This window comes from Sphaerodactylus townsendi, linkage group LG08 (genome assembly GCF_021028975.2).
Source record: "Sphaerodactylus townsendi isolate TG3544 linkage group LG08, MPM_Stown_v2.3, whole genome shotgun sequence".
Taxonomy (NCBI): domain Eukaryota; kingdom Metazoa; phylum Chordata; class Lepidosauria; order Squamata; family Sphaerodactylidae; genus Sphaerodactylus; species Sphaerodactylus townsendi.
In genome coordinates, this window is record NC_059432.1 from 48,789,669 (window position 1) to 48,810,825 (window position 21,157).

Sequence of the window (21,157 nt, forward strand, 5' to 3'; positions counted from 1 at the left end):
AATGATAAAAAGAAGAATATTTTTACTAATTACCTATAACTTCATTTCTTCAAAATTTTAGAACCAGAAGTTCAGTTTCTATCTCTTGTGTTTTATAGGAATCATCATTGGCACACATGGAATAGAATAGTGGTGTTCTCCCCCCTCCCCCAAGTACTATTTCAGACCTTTCTTTTTTGGCTTATTTAAGGGCAAGAAATAAGGTCATGAAGGAAATCAAACCCTGATGTGGATAAATGAAACATGAGGCCTACTGACTTATTCTAAAAGACATTTAAAATAATATTCTCTAAGGTTTCATTTTATACTGAAGGTAATTGTAATATGTTTTTGGAAGATGGTGTAAGGTTTCTGTTAAAGGGAGATCATACTTGGTATTTTTTAAACCCAAAGAGGGGTGGTGGGGGAGGTGGTGTTAAGGCTTATTTAGTAAAGGAAACTTTGTAAAGATTATGAAAAGGAATATACATTAACATTAAGCTACAATTTGAATTTCTTTTATTTTTAAATTATACCATTCTTACATAATGTGGCAAACATTCTGAGTAGCTTTAGATGTTAGTATGACATGTAAATAAAGAATGGTGTGCTTGCTCATTCAGTACATATTCAAGCCTCAGCTACATATGCAATAAAATGAGATAATTCAGTTGACTGTATCAATTCTGATTGTGTGTGATGGTCCCCTTCTTAAACAATAAAACAGAAACAAACCCCCAGCTCTGTGCAAACTGAAAACAAGCACCTAATGGGACCAAGGTTGTAATTCAACTTACTCTTTTTTGGACTATTTTGACTCTTCCAGGTTTTTTCTGCATAGAACAGCATTCAAAAGTGTGATCCGTTATTTGCAGTCTAAAGTGGTATCTTTCATTCTGTTGCATTTGGGGACCAGGTTTTATATCTTCGGTATTGAAAAGTAGATGCCTGAGCTCTTCATACCTTGGGATCATACGTATTTTTTAAGAGGAAGCTCTCTGAAGTCACATTTTGAACTGCTAAGGATCCATTTTATTTGTTTATTTAAATGTGTGTTTTCCTTCCCAATGGGTACCTAAAACAGCTCACACCACTGTTCTCCTACTTCCCCTGTGAAATAAGTTATGTTGAAAATGAATGGTCTAATGAACTTCCATGGCCGAGTGGGGACTTGAATTCAGGACTCTCAGACCTAGTTCAACACTTTAACCCCCTCATAAGCTATAGATAAGCATAAGCATCTATAGCTTAAACATAAGCTATAGATAAGCTATTGAGAGCAGCAGTGGTGTGATGGTTAAGAGCATGTTCATTCTAATCTGGAGGAACCAGGTTTGATTCCCCGCTCTGCCACTTGAGCTGTGGAAGCTTATCTGGGGAATTCAGATTAGCCTGTGAACTCCCACACGCCAGCTGGGTGACCTTGGACTAGTCACAGTTCTTCTGAGTTCTCTCAGCCCCACCCACCTCACAGGGTGTTTGTTGTGAGGGGGAAAGGGCAAGGAGATTGTAAGCCCCTTTGAGTCTCCTGCAGGAGAGAAAGGGGGGATATAAATCCAAACTCCTCCTCCTCCTCCTCTTCTTCTTCTTGATAGTATAAATTAAGCAGTACTGAATGCATATTCTTATTTTGCATATTTGTTCTGTGTCTGCAGATAATACATTTGGGTAATTGCCACACTTTTGCCCAACCATATCTTCTGAATTAGCATCAGAGCTACCATTTTTCACCAGTCTGCACACTTTCAAGGATATCTTGTGCCTGCTTAATTTTTAAAATGGAAGTAGTGATTCTGTATGTCATTTGTGCCCAGTAGGAAATCCCATGCTTACATGGCACTTGGGTGGAACTCAAGCAGACTTGCACATAGCCAAAGAATGATTTAACAGCAGCATTGCAAGAATTCCTTAGCCGCAAGTAAAATAAGACTGCTACTTTATAGTACCCTGCCAGCACTGTGTTCATGAATAAATTCCCAGTAGGCATTTGCAGCATGCCAAATACATAGGGATATATGAAAGATTCCATTGTTTGGCAGGCATAGTTATTTGCTATTGCACTCTCAGTGCTTTGCTTTTAAGATAATTTATTGGAATTCAGCATGTTTAAGAGGGACCCCACTCCATTTGGGATTTGCTTAAGTTAGTTTAAATGCTTAATTAGAGTGACATTTAGGTCTCCTAATACGTTACTTGCTTTTGTAAATTAATCTTTTTGGGGGTCTTTCATCTTTTGTGGAAAGGAGATGGAACAATACCAAGTTTACATCTTTGCCATCTGGCAGCTGTGTGGAAATGTATGTATTTAGTATGCCGCCTCTCTATGAATTGCTTGAGGCAAAAAACAATACCAAGAACTCAATAAAAACAAGTCAAGCAAATAAAAATAGGTCAATAAAAAAGTAAAAACTGGTCAATTTAATCTCTAATACATATCATTTTTTCTAGTGTAAGATCTCCTCTATACACAATCACATGGAACTCTTTCTTTTCAGTAATGTTTTTAATGCTGAATAAGTAGATCTCATCAAAATACCTTCCTTTCCTCAATCTAGAGCAGTGGTTCTCAACCTTCCTAATGCCGTGACCCTTTAATACAGTTCCTCATGTTGTGGTGACCCCCAACCCTAGCATTTATCCATTTTACAGATGGAGAACACTGATGCAGAGAGTCTTAGGCAACCCCTGTGAAAGGGTCATTTGACCCCCAAAGGGGTCCTGACCCCCAGGTTGAGAACCACTGCTCTAGAGATTCTTCCCATTATAGCATCCCAAGAGAAATGGACAGTACATCTAAGAAAGTATGTTGTTATACATACATGCTAAGAACTGTAAAATCATTTCAGTCACCCTTCTCTGGAGCCTTGTCAATATCCTTGAATTACAGTGCCCAGAACTGGTCTGACCAATGCAGACGGGAGTAGTACAGTTACGTCCCTTGATCTAGACATTATACTCCTGTTGATGCAGCCCAGAATTGCCTTGACTTTCTTAGCTGCCGCATCACACCTGTATATATAACTACAGGGAGCATCATGGACTTCTTAAGTGAAGCAAGAAGCATGATTGCCTTAGGTAGACATTAATCAAGCACATCTGACTATGAAACCATTTCCTTTAGTAATTTTGTGGAAAATTTTTACACCAGGCTTTACTGAATAATTCAAAAGTTCACAACAATGATTGGGTCCTACAAATTGGTAGCTTTCACTTGTAAAGTTGAAACCTCTTGATGGTATAACTGCATTAATTGTTTTTATCCATTGTACTTTGTACAAACTTAGCCTTAGAAACATCTACTTCCATTGGAAGACTTTCTTTATCCAAAATTCCTCCCCCCCCCCCCCCCCGCGAGGTTTGCAAAAAGGCCTTAATTCTATGGGGTTCTCATGGAAATTAGTGGTAGAGTCTGACCATTCAGTAGTGGCATCAGTCTATGTGTGTTTTAAAGTACCTATTTCATTCTTTTGCTGTCTAGATATCATGGAACAAAATTCGTTTCATAAACCGAAAGAGGTTGTCACTAGCCATTAACTATGACATGTCATTGTTCAAGGCTTTCAACATGACATGTCATGTTGTCTGTTTTGTTCTTAGAAGACTGGTTCTGTTAACCCTAGCTGGCATCATCTGCTCAATGTTTGTAGCATACATTAATTGTTGATCCTAGTCTCTAATTGTATAGGCAGCTTTGAACTTTGAATATCAATTTTTTAAAAGTTTCCTTACTTTAAAAAAGATATTGTGCCTTAAACACTCTTTTTGTAAGATCTGGTGCTCTGCATCGTACTTTTTTTTTTTAAAAAAAGAGTCATTGTGTAGCACTTTACTGTAGTATTCAGGCACCTCCTTTGAAGTTCAGTTTTCCCCCCTGCATTTTGGTTACAGTATGATTTCAGTGAAGTCAGCCAACAGACTTACAGGGCTTTTTGGCACTAACAGTTTTCTTGGCAGGTCTTCCTAGTTCTGCATCTTTATATGTTTTTCCCCTCCCCCCCATTTCTGTTTTCTGACAGAACGATCACCACACAGGCCTATCTTACAAGCGGGCCTACCAGCAAATACCTCGGCAGTTGTTGGGGGTGATGCAGAATTTGTCTGCAAGGTCTATAGCGATGCTCAGCCTCATATCCAGTGGATAAAGCACATAGAAAAGAATGGAAGTAAGCACAATGCAGAAGGAATACCATATCTGAAAGTTTTAAAGGTAAGCTTCCTCCTACCCACCCCCCACCCCAAGACAATGAGTAATTCTTTTTTAAATTGTGCAAAAGGCTGTTGAGTGAGGCCGAGAGTTTTGAAACTGGGATTGAATTTCTTTTAATGACCCAGAAGCTTTTATTTCTGTCAACCCATAAATATTCTGGAACACAAAGTTGTTGGTCTAAACAAAAGCAAAAAATTAGTTCCACTTTTTGGATTCCAGAAAGTCTTTTACTCGCACACAGATCAATTGTGTGTTTTTTTTCAGACATCATGGTCACTTATGAAGAAAACTGCAGCACCCTCAGTTTGACATCACTTGAGATTTATTCTTGGGCAATGAGTGTCCAAAATAAACCCAAGAAAATTGACTTGGTCTTGGTTATTGAGAGTCTGGGAAAACATTAAACATTAAAGGCCCTTCAGTAATGACCATGTTTGCTGCCAAAGGCAGAGCAGAATTTTCTATGTCAAAGATACCAAGAAGTCAGTTTTTGTTTTGTTTTTTACTATTTTCATACAGGGCAGTGATTTTTTTTAAAATAGCAGCTTGGCGTTTTTTTTTGTTAAATTTCCTATTTGACATGCTTTGTTACATAGAACTAGCTTATTCTAAAGCAGTGTTGTCCTTTGAGATGAAACATTGCTCGTAAGTATCCACTGAACTTGGATTTTTACTCAATATCATCTGTTTAAAACCTTCCCCATTTTATAAAAAGTAACATTCATTTGTTCTTTTTAAATAAACAAAATAAAATGTTTTTATGCTAATGTTGATGCTAATTGGAAGACTTCTTCGAATATTTTGGTGGTGGGACCGTATTGGTGTTTTTTTTTTTTTTTTTTTTTTTTTTTTTTTTTTTTTTTTTTTTTTTTTTTTTTTTTTTTTTTTTTTTTTTTTTTGGGTTCAGCTGTTATATTCGTTCTCCTATATTTATTGAGTGCATTCTAGCATTCGGGGATAAATAGTTCCAATGCTGAAGTGCTGAAACTGTACAATGTGACAGAGGCGGATGCTGGAGAATATATTTGTAAGGTCTCCAATTATATAGGGGAGGCCAACCAGTCTGCCTGGCTTACAATTCTGCCAGATAAAGGTAACAACGTCTGTTAAAGAAAGCTGGATGTAGAAGCGGGAAAAAATTGGTGCTTTGGGACTCTGCAGGCAACTTGTAGGATAACTCCATGACCTTGATATATTTATAATCTTCCCTTGGAGACGCAACTGGTGTTACTCCAGTAGCCATGGAAAAATTCCCACAAATCCTGTGTGGTGTATTTTTAGTAACCTGTTTTGAAATCTTTTCTACTCTCTCTTTTCGTTTCAGCTGCTCGTTTGTGTTCACTGATTCTTTCTCATTTTTTTTTACTATTGCTGTCATCCTTCATGTTCAGTGAATCATTTATCATTATTATGGGGATTACAGCCACTAGTTGGGACAGGAACCTGGCCTTAAGTGCAATTTCAGTGATAATAGATTCTACATTTTTTTTAACCGATCTAGTATCATGCTCAATAAAAATCTCTGTAGACCCATCCTCTTGAAGATATCATTGTGAATGTTTATGGTGCTTTCCATAAGCACTTTACCTGCACTATACAGGGATCTTTGAACAGTGAAAAATACAGTTTCCTATTAAAGCCTTTCAAAAATGCAAACCAAAACCTGTAAAGCATTTAAGCATTTAAGCATTTTTATTGTCATTGTGCACGCACAACGAAATTTACAGCAGCATTCCTCAATGCACACAATTTCAGACTCATACACCATACTCATACAATTTCATACAATACATCATACTCATACAATTTCAGACTCATACATCATCCTCACTTCCCCCTTCCTCCACCCATCCCTACACAGCCCCAAACACATCAACACGAAGGGATATTTAAGAGATAACTTGGGATATTTAAGAGATAACTTATTTCCATCTTTCTCGTGATCAGTAGGAATGCTGGTTGAGTAATGCTATAATGTAGCATTACTGGCTGCTCTGACAGGGGTAGTTCAATTTAATATTTCTTGCTTGAGGTCTTTTAAATGGCCCTTACTTGTGCTTCTGATTTCTAAATATAATAGGGTTACTCTCACAATAGAGTATTGGTACCAAGGAAGTGCCAGGCTAGTGTAATCATTAATCAAGCCACTAAGAACAACAGATGTTCTTGGTGATATCACTTTTTTGACTATATGAAGTGTTTGGAAGTAATCAGAGGCAATGTTGTGCACACTTTTGATTGCCATACATTTGACTTGAAATCTATTGTTGCAAATTAGGTGTACCAAGGTTAGGCATAACCAGAACATAAGAACATGAAAAACGATTCTGGATCAGACCAAGGCCCTTGGAGTCTGGCAATACGTTCATACAGTGGCCAACCAGGTGCTTCTACGATGTCCACAAGCAAATTAATTGCTAGATAGTAGTTGACCTGATAAGAAGCAGTCCACAGCTACAAATGCTAATAAAATAAACAAAATCTGAAAGTCGGTAGATAAGAAAATCTTGGGGTTTCCATGCACCCTGAGTATAATGAGGCCATCTCTTGCAAAGTTTTGTCTTTCTGGTATCATCTCTTTGTTCCGTGTTTCTGAAATTCCCCTTTCTTCATTTGAATGGCATCTAAGACAGATTTCCATTTCTTTTCACTTTCTTGTACTTTAAATCTTTCTGTTTGTAACACTTTTTTAAAAAACAAAAAAAATTGTGGATGAATTTTTCCATGTTATCTGATTGCATGCGTACTTAGGTGGTGAGTGTAGGTTTGGTGAAGGGTGTTGATTCATTCCTCTCTAAGGTGAGCTGGGATCTGTTCATAATCATCTTTTGGTTGAGGGCTTTGTGGATGGGATCTTCCCACGGCTGTGCACCACTGCTTCTTCTGACGTGCCAACATCTCCGTGGTCTCACTTCCCATCCACAAGAATTCCTAAAATGTCTAGTTTTTCTCTTGCTTCCCTTTTTTTCTAGGCTGCCGGTGTTAACACTACGGACAAAGAGATTGAGGTTCTCTATATACGGAATGTAACTTTTGAGGATGCTGGGGAGTATACATGCTTGGCGGGTAATTCTATTGGGATATCCTTTCACTCTGCATGGTTGACAGTTCTGCCAGGTATATACTGCTATCTTTCAGTGGTTTTCCCCCTCCCGCTTCATTGTTGATTGCTGCCAAATTTGCACAGCTTCTGTCTCAGAAATGGGCTTTTAATCTTCAAGTGATTTTAAAAAAAGAAGCAAAACGCTGCCCTTCAGCTTTAAAATGATGAACAGAGGGGCTTTCAAATATAACGATTTTTTTCACATGCCTTAATGTTTGTTATAAATTTGAAATAAAAGGTTTTTTTGTGAAATACCTAAGCTCGAAAACCATAAACTTATCCCTTGTGATAGAATTCAAAATTCCCCTGGGAAGTTTAGAATTTTTAAGAGGGATTTAAAGCAACACTTAATCAAAAGCCTCAACCTAATCAAATTGCCTGGGCTAATTTTAGTTTCTATGAGAATTTGCTGTGCTGAAACATGAATACAGAAGCAGTGTTTTTTAAAATATATCTTTGGAATCAACTTGGTGTACCTTTTAAATAATGCATGTTCTAAGCAAAAGGCTGGCTAATTTGCTTTTTCTGCAAAGCATGTCTTGTCATGCTCAGAGTGATGTTTCTGTTTAAGCAGAAACATACATGAATGCACTTCATTGCCTGAGAATGATTGTATGTCAGAAAAAAATAATTTTAAATGTTGGTACTAATGAACTTTGCTTGCTGTTCAGTTTATTGCCACTGTCTTGTTTTTTATTTTGTGTGTGCACACACAGAAGTGCTCACTGTTGTAAGTTGCTGATCATCTTAATATTAAATAATTGGTGCTTGCATGTGTGTATAGCAAAACTATAATGCTCATTAAAAACTGTGCTGCCACATGAATGGATATTAAGGTTTCTAGGGCATTTCTTCTCAATGGCTGAGACATCCCACATTATCACTTCCCTTAATGTATTAATTCTTAAGGTTTCCATGGAATATGCTTTTCTGAAAAGGGAACCTGAGTTTGAAGCCCCTGTTGCTTCTGCTTGCAGGGCCGTTTCCATTTTTGCAAGTGCTTCAGCACCACTTCTTAATCTTTTTGCCTGAATGAAACATGTATTAACACAGGGTGAGAAATAAGAACCAATTGCAATGAACACTGCTTGTGGTAGAATGCTGATTGTTACTGTTGTGATTTGGAGTAGGAAAAGGCTTCAGCTACAATTGTATGCATACTGACTTGGAAGTAATCTGCCATAGAGGGACTTACTTCTGACTAGTCATGTGTGGGGTTGGACTCGGGCAGAGCGAGGGGAAACTGCACCTGGGGCACACACGCGCCCTGCGCCCCTGCCGCAGTACTGCCCACCCCAGAACGCCCCCGCCATGCCCCCTCCATGGCCCAGCCACATCTCCGCTGCGGCTCTGCCTGGGGCGTCGCCCTCCTGCCCGTTGGTGCTACACCACTGATTGGACTGGCAGGGATAGAATAATTTTGGCAGTGATTTTTGTCACAACAACACTATCAAAGACCTTTATGTCATTGTTGTACTATAAAAATAATAGTTTTATCTGATGGGAACGAAGTTTTATGTCCAGTCAGATCATAATCCTTTGGTATTCCTGAACAAGATGAAAGGAAACAATGCGAGAATTTTGAAGGGGGCTTTGAGCTAGTTTTATGCATGTATTGAATGTGTAGTTAGCAGGACTCTGTATTAGACAGGGATGGTTCATATTGCCTTAGCATTTGATAATTTCTATGTATGGATAGATGTAATGTGTAGACATTGGAGCCTACAAATTTCATCTTTAGAGGGGGTATGTGAAGATGTTGTTCCGGTTACAGTATCAGGCAGATTCACACTAGCCTGACAAGGACCTTTGATCTCTGGATATTGGAGGCTAAGCTGCTTTGAATAAATTGCACAAAGGAAGCAAGTGGCTAAAAGGTTGTAGATCAGAGAGGGTGATCTACAGGGGCAGCCAGGAAATGGGGTTTACCTGGGAATCAAGAGGAGAGAACAAAGAAGATTCTGATCCAGGCCAGGCAGGAGAAAGGCAGCTCCTGACCCATGTCTGCAACAAGACATGTTTGGAACGGTGCTGTAGCTGAGAAATCTATGTATTAGAACATTTTCTTAGTTTCTGTTTTTCAACAAAATCTTTGAAAGTATCTTTTTTTCTTTGAAAGATTTTTGAGTATCTGGAAAAAACTAAGACAGGCGTGTACCCCTCACTCCTGGTCTTTTGACAGTGTCCTATAAGCCTTGCCTTTCAGCAGGCTAATTCTGTGCTTGTTTGCCTTTCATTGTGTGTTCAGGTGGTTCACAGAGTTAAGTACAATGCTCTTGAAAAATTATTTTACTAAACCTGTCATTTGCTGCAGGCCAAAGATTGGGAGATTCTGACAAATATTGATTCATCTGGAGTGAATTATTGCCCATTTTCCTGTCTCAAGAAAGTTGGCTAAAAAGAAAAATAGAGCAAGAAAAGAATGTGATCAGAAGGATAATCTGAATGTGTAGCCTTTAATTTTAAAGTTTAAATAGGATCTGCTATTAACAATGCACTGATTTTTGTATAGGAGAATCGAGAGAGGCACAATGAGAGAACAGGCAATTTAAGCCAACTCATTAAAAAGGCTGAATTGAGGTGGCTTAGAAATGTTCCATTTAACTCCTCAGGGCTCATTGTAACCATCTCCATGTTGTGGAAGTCTTCAGCATTCTGTATCTCACATGGTTCATTTTAAGTTTTCTTTAGTCTGATGTACCATTTTTACATGCTATGCTACTGATCGTTGTGCTGTGTTTTAATTCTCTGGCATGATTGTTCCTCCTTCAAACTTGCACAGTAGCTACTGAAGAAGAAAGGCCATATCCAACATCCCCAGACTACCTGGAAATAGCCATCTACTGTGTAGGGGTCTTCCTGATTGTCTGTATGGTGGTGACAGTCATCCTGTGTCGAATGAGAACCACCACGAAGAAGCCAGACTTCAGCAGCCAACCAGCTGTGCACAAACTGACTAAGCGTATTCCACTGCGCAGACAGGTAACAGAAAGTAGATAAAGAGTTGAAGAAAAATTATTACCCATCTCCTGAAAAAGCCAGCAGGTCATGTTGTAGAAAGCAAGTGTTTGGTGAAAAGGGAGTTCAAATTCGTCTGTAAGACACACGTTGCTAATTCACAAACCCAGAGTTTTGGGCCCAGAAAAACTCCATATTGTCTAGTGGTGCCGGAAAGGGGTTCTATTTAAAGCACATTTGAGGGGATTGGGGTGACTTTGAAGCAGGACCTGGCATAGATTTTGGAAAGCTATTCTGGGTTCTAAAACCAGATAAACCATTGGTTGCTATAAGTCATTTAATGATAGAACAGAAACTACTGAAACTATCACATGACGAAGAGATCTGAATTTCTAATATGGATTGATAGTAGCCTTTGGGAATGCTAAGAAGAGAACAGGCAAAGCAACATATTTGCATCAGCCTTCTTGTGAGCAGCAAAGTCCAGGGATTAACTGATGCCACAGGCATGGGAGTGGAGGGAGGTGCCCAGATTCTTCACTTGAATAAGAATAATCTTGTTTGCTAAAGCATCTATACACAGTTGAATATGTTACAGGGAGGAGGATTTTCCCTGTTTGTGTATTTTCTCTGCACTTTTACACAGATCTTTTTTCAGGAGTCTTGTGCAGAGATTTCTCTGAACCTCTATCTTAACATATTTCTGAATCTAAAGAAGGTTTGCATATATACGCAAAATGATTTTTTAAAGTGTTGTGGCATTAAACTGAAATATGACAGCTATTGGGGACAATTCCTTTAATGCAAACTAGTTGATAAAATAATGATAGCTCTTTTTATTAATTGTTGCTTGACAAACCTGCTCACAACTATAAAGTTTTTAATAGGTTCTTTACATGTTCACCATTACATGCCATGGAAAATGAAAAGATGAATAAAAATTAAGTTATTTGGTTTATATGGTTTTGTTTAGAATCATTTTAGTGTTTTATGTTTTAAATATTTTATTTCCCTGTTTGCCACCTTGGAGACCCTATGTGGGTGAAAAGGTGGCATATAAATGTTTTAAATGAATAATTCAGTAAAATGTTCACATTCCCTATTTGAAAATTTATGAATGAGGGAAAGGACTTAAGAACTGTTATTTTATTGATGCTGCCGCATAATACTTTGATACTGTTTTATGATTGCAATTGCTTTTTTTGTTTGATCCCTTCAAAAGTATGACTATCAAGTACAAAATAATTGAAAATTAAATTCTTATTTATATATCCAATTAATATGCACATGAGTTCTGAAAATGATGTTTTTATCATGGACTTTTCTTTGGTTTAGAAATATTTTAAAAATTATTAGTGTAATATTTTAATCCTTTGTATTCAAAAACAGAAAACACAGAAATGGGTGATAAGAGGGGGAAAGTACAAAGTAGAAAACCTCGATGGCCAGGATTCTCTGCTATTATCAACACTTAGCTATTTTTCATAAGCAGTTTTAATTGGATTTTATATTTTTCTTTAAATGCAGTTCAAAAGATTTTGCTTTCACTGAGTGTTCCAAAATAATTAGCTAATAACTGTAAAAAATTAATTGAGTAAAGAGCACTCTAATCATCAAATTATGCATAAGCGTTGGCCATATTAGCTTGATGAGATATAATATTCCTTGAGTAGCCAAACTTAATTAGTATTTTGTCCAGCAAGAAGGTGTTATTGGAGCACTTGTACATAGGAGGTTTGTGGAAATGACCAGCTAATTTGCAGGTGTTGTGACTTTGATTTTTTGGCTAGGCTATGGTCCTATGGATAAACCTCTGCCTTTTTTTCTTAGAGCTTCAGAGACTGTCACAGCTGGAGGTAGGGTGTTAACTCCAGTAAGCTTTCTTTTGGAACATGTTGGGGTTGAGTTTTGTTCGTGCGGATCATCTTTGGGATTAGAAAATAATTGCCTGCAAAATCAGTTTGGCTATTTCTTCTCCTGTTGGCACCCTCAAGCAGTTCAGTGATATGTAATTATGTCAGCTGTGTGATTTGACAGGAACGAGGAGAGAGAAACTGGTTGTGTCTTATGGAAATGAGCTGTACTGGGACTGGACTTGATGTTCCTTACCACTCTTAGTACCATCCTTAAAATACTTTTCTGGGATTAAATACCATTGAATAGATTTGAGTAGGGTTCTGAGTAGACCAGTTCATGATTACTATGTGCACACTATAACTAAGTATAAAATATATTATATGTTATACCTGGAATAAAATTTTGTTGCTCTTTAAGATGCCACAGGACTCAAAATCCTTTCTCCTCCTTCTGACCAACATTGCCAAGTACTCAGTTCTGAGGCCAAAGACCTTCGAGGCATATAGTGACATGAGAGAAACTGACTAATTCATTTGCATCATTATAATGAATTTTCTGTGACATCAGAACAAAGGTGTCAGGAGAAGCAGGATTAGCTGGTGAAGAGGAGCAGAAAGTCTCAATGGGAAGGGAAATGGGGAGTTTGACAGCACACAGCACTCATATTAGACAGCACTCATATTTGATCCCAGAGGGGCTGGGTTGTTAAATAGTCTTCAATCAGTTGCACAACAAATTGTGTGCAGTTATCTACTACACATATTTGGAGTACTGAAGATAATGTGTACTTGTAGAATATACACACATGCATAGATACACACGTATGTCTGAAACTTCAGATGTCTTGTTCTCTGCTAAAAAATGTTTTCAGTCCAAGCCCACTTACAAAGGGAGATGTGTATCAGTATTTGGATAAAAAGATTATTGGCCTGTGGCTGTAATGAAAGCATCACGATGACCTGCTCATGTAGCGATGACAGGGAAAATGCTGTCGGTATACAATACATCTGTCAGTAGTCAGACCGTGGATCATTGTAAACTCAGCATTTTCCAAAGGGCAGTTATCCCAGACTGTCGGTTTGTTAAAACCTCTTTCATCAGTTGTCTATTCTTTTGCCAACAACGGGCCCCACTTTCATCATTTGTTGAACGGTTGCATAATCCAGAGTTCACAGTAGAGAAGAGTTTAAATGACATTTAAAATTATGTGCAAAGCAAGCACTTGCATTAAATTTTCCATTTCATGGGTTTGCTTGCTGAGCAAAGGTTCCATTTTGTTACATTTTAATACATATAAAGGAATACTCCTGACAATGGGATCTGTAACTATCTGATATTGTCTGGTAACTTTCATAATCTAATACATTACTCAAGATTTGTTGATTTCTAGAAATGACTATGAGCATTCTTTGAAAATATGTTCTTTTCATAGTTTCTTTTCATAGTTTGTTCTACAGTTTAAAAAAGTAAACCAAGTAAAGTGGTAATACATAATTTGGTCTTCAAATGTCAAGGTGGCACTATTGTTTCTCAAATTTCTAAAGGGAACTGTTTTGTCTCTACACAGTAAGTGTTTTTTGTGTATGTACGTAATAATTATGAAGGCATGGGGAAAAGAGGATGTTTTCTTGTAATAGGTTTATGTTTCTGGATAAGTTGACTAGATCTTTTTGTTGAGATACATTGCATTTTTGGAAGTTTTATTCCTGAGAATTTTGATTATTTATAAAGCTTGGAAAGGCTTGGCAGTAAAGTTCTATTTATCAGTTCAGTTACATAAAAAGGTACAGAACGTTCCTTTTTCTTTTTGAGTTTCTTTTGGTTTAATAAGAATTAAACCAGGTGACATAAGTTAGAAAGGTTGATGGTTTTAAACAAAAAAAGCAGAGTGCTTTTCTGTGCTCTTTTGAGCTTTCATGTAGTGAAGGCAGAGCATAAATAGGATATCATTTGTGTGAGCGTTTCATGTCTTTCAGTGTGATTTACTTAGTGGCATTTTTAGAAAAAAAACTGATTAGGTGGGCCATCATTTTTGATATAGAACTTTACCAGGCCAGAAGCATGACTTTGAGATGAGCCTCACTAGTTCTGAAACATACATGTTGTGTTTGTCTTAGCAGATTAAAATACTGCACTTGTACCAGTGTAATTTTATTGTAGTGATTTGCCATAATTAACAGCTCAAGCCAAAGTGGGAGGATTAGAGCAGTGGCCAGGTATAGCACTGTGGTTCTGTCTCCACAGGGAGTATTGGCTGCATGGGTGCCAGAGAAGAGGGAGAAAACACTAACCTCTGTTTGGGTAGTCCACTTGCCCAAATGTCTTAAACCACTTTTTTTAGTGACATAATCTGCACTGATGGGAGGCAGCATTCTCAGGCTGAAAGTGCACTGGGAGCTCTGGCTCCAGTATCATCTCTGGAATCCCACCCCATCCATGCTGGTGTGGAGATTGGTGTTGGTTGCCATCTACCACAGAGCACAACGCATGGATTTGAGCACTAAGGTGCCTGGCTGCCAGGGTAAGTCCTTTGGCACCAGTGTCCATGCCAATTTGCATGGCGGTAGTGGCATGGCCATTGGTGCAACCCGTCTGCTGCTTCCTATGTGGCTTCAGGCGCCCCCCGCTTTTGGACTGCACACTCAATAACTGCTAGAACATTACTTGAAAATTCTGTGTATGTTTGGAGACCCTTTTTTTTGGTAACTATCTTGAAGGTAAATTCCCCAAAATGGAGAATCAAAGCTTCTTAAGTTTCCAAAAGTGTCTTCTATAAGGAGCCCTGGGGCAGTTTTAGCTTTAATAGTTGGAATTCTGAGTGTACTGTTCCATTGTGGTCAGATTCACACCAACCACCTCAAGCCATTCAAAAGAACTGCTAATGATTTCGGAAGAGATCTAAATCTAATAGTGAGTCTACTCCAGGCAAATGCTCCAGATGCAGTCCTACAGAAGCTGCATGGAGACTTCTTCATAAAGACTTTTCTTATTGAAAATACACTTCATGGAGTCTACTCCAGGCAAATGCTCCAGATGCAGTCCTACAGAAGCTGCATGGAGACTTCTTCATAAAGACTTTTCTTATTGAAAATACACTTCATGTTTTCTTAATTAAGGACTTTTGTCTTCTTTCCATTCTTAAGCCTAATAGTTATGTGTTGTATCACTGGACCAGATGTTTCAGTACTTTTGTTACATAACAAGCACTTTAAGAAGTGACCAAGATGGCAACTGACTGAAAGTACATTTCTAATGTGCTTTGATGCTTCTTTTGCATCAATTAATTGCCAGGCAGGATTGAAAATAACTCAAGTGAAGGGTTGAAAACTATATTATTAGAAGCACTCCAATAACTGGTGTGTGGGAAGAGTAGAAGATTCCTCTGTCACCTTAAATGCTGAAAACACCAAGACTGACATGGGAGAATGCCAGTGAGATCCACAGTAAAGTCTGCTGTTGTTTAAAACTGCCAGCTCCAATTAACTGTACTATGTACTTTATGGAATTTACTTTTATTATCAATTATCTGAAAACTTCAACTAATAATTTTGAGTAACACATAATAGTGTTTTGAACTGCATTTTTTTGGTGGTATAAAGAGACTAATTGAATCTACCAAACTTGAGATAATCCACCATTTTATTTTGTCAAAGTTAATGATAAATGTGAATTAATTATGTTTGCAGAGGATAAATCTCAAAATAATGTGAAAACATACTCAGGCAGGTTGCTACAAAAGACGTTAGTATTGTTTGACATTTTTCAATTAGAAAAGATTTTTTCAAGGGTGAAGAACAGACTGACTTTTTAAAAAGAAATCTGTTTTATCTTTACTAGAATAAGCAAATAAATATTGACTGGACTTTATTCATCTGTAGTTTTGTCTGTTTAAAATTAACTGTATTAATGGGCATTATAAATATCTTTGGAACTTTTACAAATATTGTTGGTAAGTTAACAAGAAGAAATAAGTGAAGACAGTGGTTTTTAAAATCTTTTTTCATCTTTTTTGCTTTTAAAAATTGGACTGTCCTCAAAAAGGATGCAATTTTTTCATTTTTAAAATTTGCTTTTAAAAGACGAGGCGTGGGTGAGTAAATGACCTTAGGAAGTAGCAAAGGGCTATGTTGACATGTTTGCCTCCTCCACCAGCATAAGGGGCACCCCTGCCAGTGGAGGGAACAAATGTGTCATGTTCAGCTACCCCCCATCTCCGTGGTGGGCAAACCTGGAAATGGGAGCCACTGTGAAGCTATGATGGCATCTGAGTGGATGCCAGCATTGGGTTGGGTGGGGGGGTTCTGGGGATGGTGCCAGTGTTAGTCAGCTTCCACCAGTGTTCCAGCCTGGGAACGGCACTCTCCAGACCCACAGACATATGCTGCACTTTTGTGCAGCATAAGCCTGTTTCACTTATGGGGCATTTCAAGCGGCAGGAGGGATTTTTCCCCTCCCTTTTGTGCCACCCGAAGACCCTTTTGGAGGTGTTTGCAGATTTGGATTTAGAGAAGGGACTTAAAAAAATTTAATACAACATTTTTGAAGGTGCAAGGTTTCTTGAAACTGACAAATTTTTAGAATCAATTCAAAATATGCAATCCAGAATAAACTACTATGTGATATATAAGTCAACTTTACTCATTAAAAATAGAAGCATACAATATTCATTCAATATAGAAAAAACCCACTCACAATAGAGGGTCAGGAAATACATTTATTCCAAGATCCACCTTTTAACATAATAAAAAAGGAAAGAATTTGGAAATCTGAAGCAAGTAACTGAAACAAATAAGCGCTGTAAGTCCATTTGGTCCAAAGGTGGACTTTCAGGCTTCTGGAATTTTTCTGGATTTCATTGTCTTCCCATACCACCTGGATGCTCTCTGGAGGTGGCATGGCACATGACTGCCACAACGTCTTGATTTAATTGTAAAAAACCTAAAAAAATAGATACAATATGTCCCCAAGAAACTCACATTAAAAAGAACAAGAATGTATTAGCAAAAATTTAGGTAAAGTATGTACAGCATCAATACAAACAACAACAAAAGATGTTACAATATAGTGCAAGTTCAGAAGTTTTGCTCCAAATAATTCTACAACTGAATTTTTTTGAATTTTTAAAAGAAACATTATTAGACTTTTTAGAAGGAGAGATTTTAATTTTTGGAAATACAAACGAGATGTCAGATTTTTAAGTCAGATGTAAATATATTGGAGGAAAAAACAGCCCAAAAATGTGTTCAGGTTTATGGGGATTTTAGAATTGGAAGATGCCTGATGAGCACTTCATCCAGGTGAAAAAGATTTTATGTATTTTTCTGAAAGACACCAATCATATTCAAGGATAGACATGTGTTGGACATCAAAGACATTAATTGCAAAACTAGAAAAGCAGAAGTCTTACCAAAGACTTGTGCATCATAATCCAGTAGAATTAATCTAGAAATAATCGAAACAAATAAGAAAGAACATGGAAATTAAATAATACATTATTCAAACAAAAAGAGGTAATATAGTGATACAAGAGAGGTTTAACTGTAAGATCTCAGCTAGGTTCAAGTTAGTAAAAATGAGCCATTATTTGAAAAATTGATTGAGGAAAAATCGAAAATGAAGAGCAATGCTGCTGTTAATCTGAATAATAAAATGTGGAGGAACTCTTAAGAAAGAGTTATTCATTCTTCTGTAGTTACCAAGGTCTTCTGTGGTTACAGCTTCATTGGCATCTGTTGTAGCTCCATGTGTGATTGGTTTTGTCACGTCATTGGAGCTAACCAGAATATTATGTTGGAAGTGGATTAGCTGGCTATGGCTACGTACTGAGGATTTCAATTGCATCTCTGAGGAAAGTCTATTTCCATTATATGATCCATGTATGACATTTCAGCAATAAAATAGAATGGATTTCTTCCATAGCTCATGCTGACTATATTAAAAGATGGAAACAGGGAGGGGACTGCTGTTACAAGTCTGTGCTAGACCCAAAGAAATAATGCTTGGTTCATAGATTTGGGCCGGGAGATAACTTTGATCTTCCAATACTTCTTGCCGAGTGACAAAGGAACTGTGTGTCAACAGAGTTACCGTATGTGCTGCTTACAAGGTAATATAGGTTATGAGCTGCAAATGTTTCATTATCTGTTGATGCTTTGTAAGAATATAGGTAGATAGAAAAAAAATCCTATTAATTTTAGAATCAGTATCAATTACATTGTGCTGAACTGTTTTAAAACAGCCACAAAAATTGGAGAACAAGCTGTTGATGTTCTCTATCTATGGCAGGGGTAGGGAACCTGCGGCTCTCCAGATGTTCAGGAACTACAATTCCCATCAGCCTCTGTCAGCATGGCCAATTGGCCATGCTGGTAGACTCAAGTTTTCCAGATACCAGAATTCAATTCCCACGTTTTCGTCAGCATGGCCAATTGGCCATGCTTTCCCATGGCCTCTGTCAGCATGGCCCAATTGGCCCATGCTGGAGAAATGGCAGGTTCCTAATTTATCCTGGAAAGCAGTTCTGATCTATGGCAATCACTGTTCCGACTGAAGCTTCAAATTCCTGTCTTTCAAATATTCTGTGAGAACTTTCCCTTTATGCTGTTCTAGTTAGATTACTAGAAGATTTTAATTTTGTCATGATGGAACAGAACCTGTGTCTTAGAGTAGCAGTCTAGCCTTCTTTGAGCTTTCAAGCTAGAAACCAGCTAACTTTAAAAAAATTTTTTGTAGAAATATCATCTTAGTGCAGAAAATTATTCACATTCTTTGTAACAACCTGTTTAGTTGAGCACCTGTTTAGTTGAGCAGCTGAATGTTTTATATAAAGTTTCCTGGAAATTCTGATGAACATAATGAGTTTAATTGTGATTAAAGAACGGCTTAGTATTTTTTTTTTAAAAAAAGAAAGAAACATTTCAACAAATCACTTTGGGACTATGAACTGACGCAAACACAGTTACTAATTAAATCAGTTTCTCTAGTAGATGTCTTTAAAGTTTTTGTCTAAAGCATTGCCCCAGGCATGCCCTACCGTTGGGTTGAACTAGTTCAATTAATTCATTAATTATGTAGATCTGCATCATATCATTAAATATGCTAATATTTAAATGGATAGGCTGTCCCAGGCAGCCTGGCAGCAGCTTTTTTTTTAATTAAACAGACTCATCCTGACCTTAAACTCAGCCTGCTGGCCTTGCTTATCATCATTGCACATAATGTTCTGAGAGGTGCCTAGCCCCAGCCCCTTCCCTTTTGCACTGCACAGTCACTACCAGGTTTGGAAAATATGTTGTTCAACACTGAGGGCAGTCCTTCCCAGCCGCACCCTACCTCACAGTCCATGATATACAGTTCCAGGCACACCGCTCATCACTGCTGATGCCTCAAGGTGTTTGCTGATCATCCCTACCTGTGATCAGCCCATCCTATTCCTGCCTAACCAGTTATGGCCAATCTAGTCCAAAGACCAGGCCTCTGCCCTGACATAAATCAGGTGAAAAAAGGATCCAGCAGCCAGTTAGAGGCTAGGTTTAATGGAAGTGCCACAATATAAATGACAAAATCATGTCTCCTCATTGGCTGCTTCAAATGAGGCTACCAAATTAAGCATCTTGCCTTTCTTGTTTCCAGTAACGGCTGAGGCAAACCAGTCCTAAGCATTAATGCTGGGAATGCCACATGTCATTTTAATATATAATTATTTAGCCCCCCCCCCCCAAAAGAAGCGAGAATGGATTTATTATAATTGTGCAATTATGCTTATCTGCAGAAGAAATGGAAATACTGTAATTTTGGGAAGCACTGGGTAACAGGTTCCTTTATCGGTGGATTGCTGCTTGCCTTCTACTGTGATCTTTCAAACAATATACCTATGTAGTATAGGATGCAGCACTTTTCAATACATTCTCTCTAGTATTGGGCATATTTGCAGTTTTGCTTGTAAAAATGTAAGGAATTTATACTTTTAAATCCCATAAGTATATCAGATAGTACAATTCTAGAAACTAATTTATTAATGATGTTTTTATGACGGAAATTTCTATGAATCCCCTATCTTTAGTTGGCAGTGAATCATTTAGGCTGATTCTGCATGGGCCAAAAACAGTGGTGTGAAAACTGTGTGAAAATGGTGTAAACCCTTTTACACCATTTTAAGCCTTTTTACACCATTTTCACACCACTGTTTTTGACCCATGCGGAATCCGCCCTAGTTTTTCAGTAACTTGGGAGAGTTGCTGGCTTGGCTTCTATGTACAGCCAGTTTGGTATAATTGGGCCAAAATTACATCTTCTCTTTGCATCTTGATTTCTAATGAACAGGTGTCAGCGGACTCTAGCTCTTCCATGAACTCCAATACACCTTTGGTGAGGATAACTACACGTCTCTCCTCCAATGCTGATGCTCCAATGCTGGCAGGAGTTTCTGAATATGAACTGCCAGAAGACCCAAAATGGGAGTTTCCCAGAGATAAGTAAGTGAATTCCTTCTTTTTGAATGCCTCAGGTAACAAGAAAACTTCAGTTCCTTTTTGCTAACTTTCAGTTGTTGCATTCTCTCGTTAGAACATAGAAAATCACATATAGCAATGCAGAATTCCTCAAATATTGTTATTTAGAGATACGTTTTATGAGATCTCTTTTATTCCTGCTTGTTTACTTATTTGAATGGTTTATATTTATTTATTTATTAGATTTGTATCCTGCCCTATCCCTGCATGGCTCAGGGTAAATCACAATATAAAATCAAATACACAATCAGTAAAATCATTGCCATAAAAACAAATCCAATATCAAACAATGAAACAGTACAAATGAAACATTAAAAATAGCATTCAGTATAAAAGGTCAATTGATGTCAAAAGACCAATGGCAAAACTAACAGATAATAAATAATCATCACCATTCACCTTCTTCCCATCCATCCTGTCCCCCCACTGCCCGCCCCCCCCCCCCAGAGGCCAAAAGGAGATGATCTAACTTAGTCCAGTTGGTTAGATGGAAAAAGCCTGGTGGAACAGCCACGTCTTGCAGGCCCTGCTAAACTGTGATAG

At 37.8% G+C, this 21,157-nt stretch overlaps 1 protein-coding gene across 12 annotated transcripts in view; it reads left to right on the forward strand.

The window, feature by feature from the left end:
- Positions 1-21,157, forward strand: part of FGFR2 (fibroblast growth factor receptor 2) — a 141,279-nt gene that overhangs the window by 96,133 nt on the left and 23,989 nt on the right. For 4 of the 12 annotated variants that reach the window (XM_048506542.1, XM_048506534.1, XM_048506543.1 and 1 more), the window contains 4 exons: positions 3,996-4,186; positions 7,159-7,303; positions 10,072-10,277; positions 20,427-20,578. In XM_048506542.1, the coding sequence (XP_048362499.1) occupies positions 3,996-4,186; positions 7,159-7,303; positions 10,072-10,277; positions 20,427-20,578 (694 nt within the window). Of the gene's footprint in view, positions 1-3,995; positions 4,187-5,134; positions 5,280-7,158; positions 7,304-10,071; positions 10,278-20,426; positions 20,579-21,157 lie in introns of all 12 variants that reach the window. The other 8 variants (XM_048506535.1, XM_048506544.1, XM_048506536.1 and 5 more) reach the window with 5 other exon arrangements.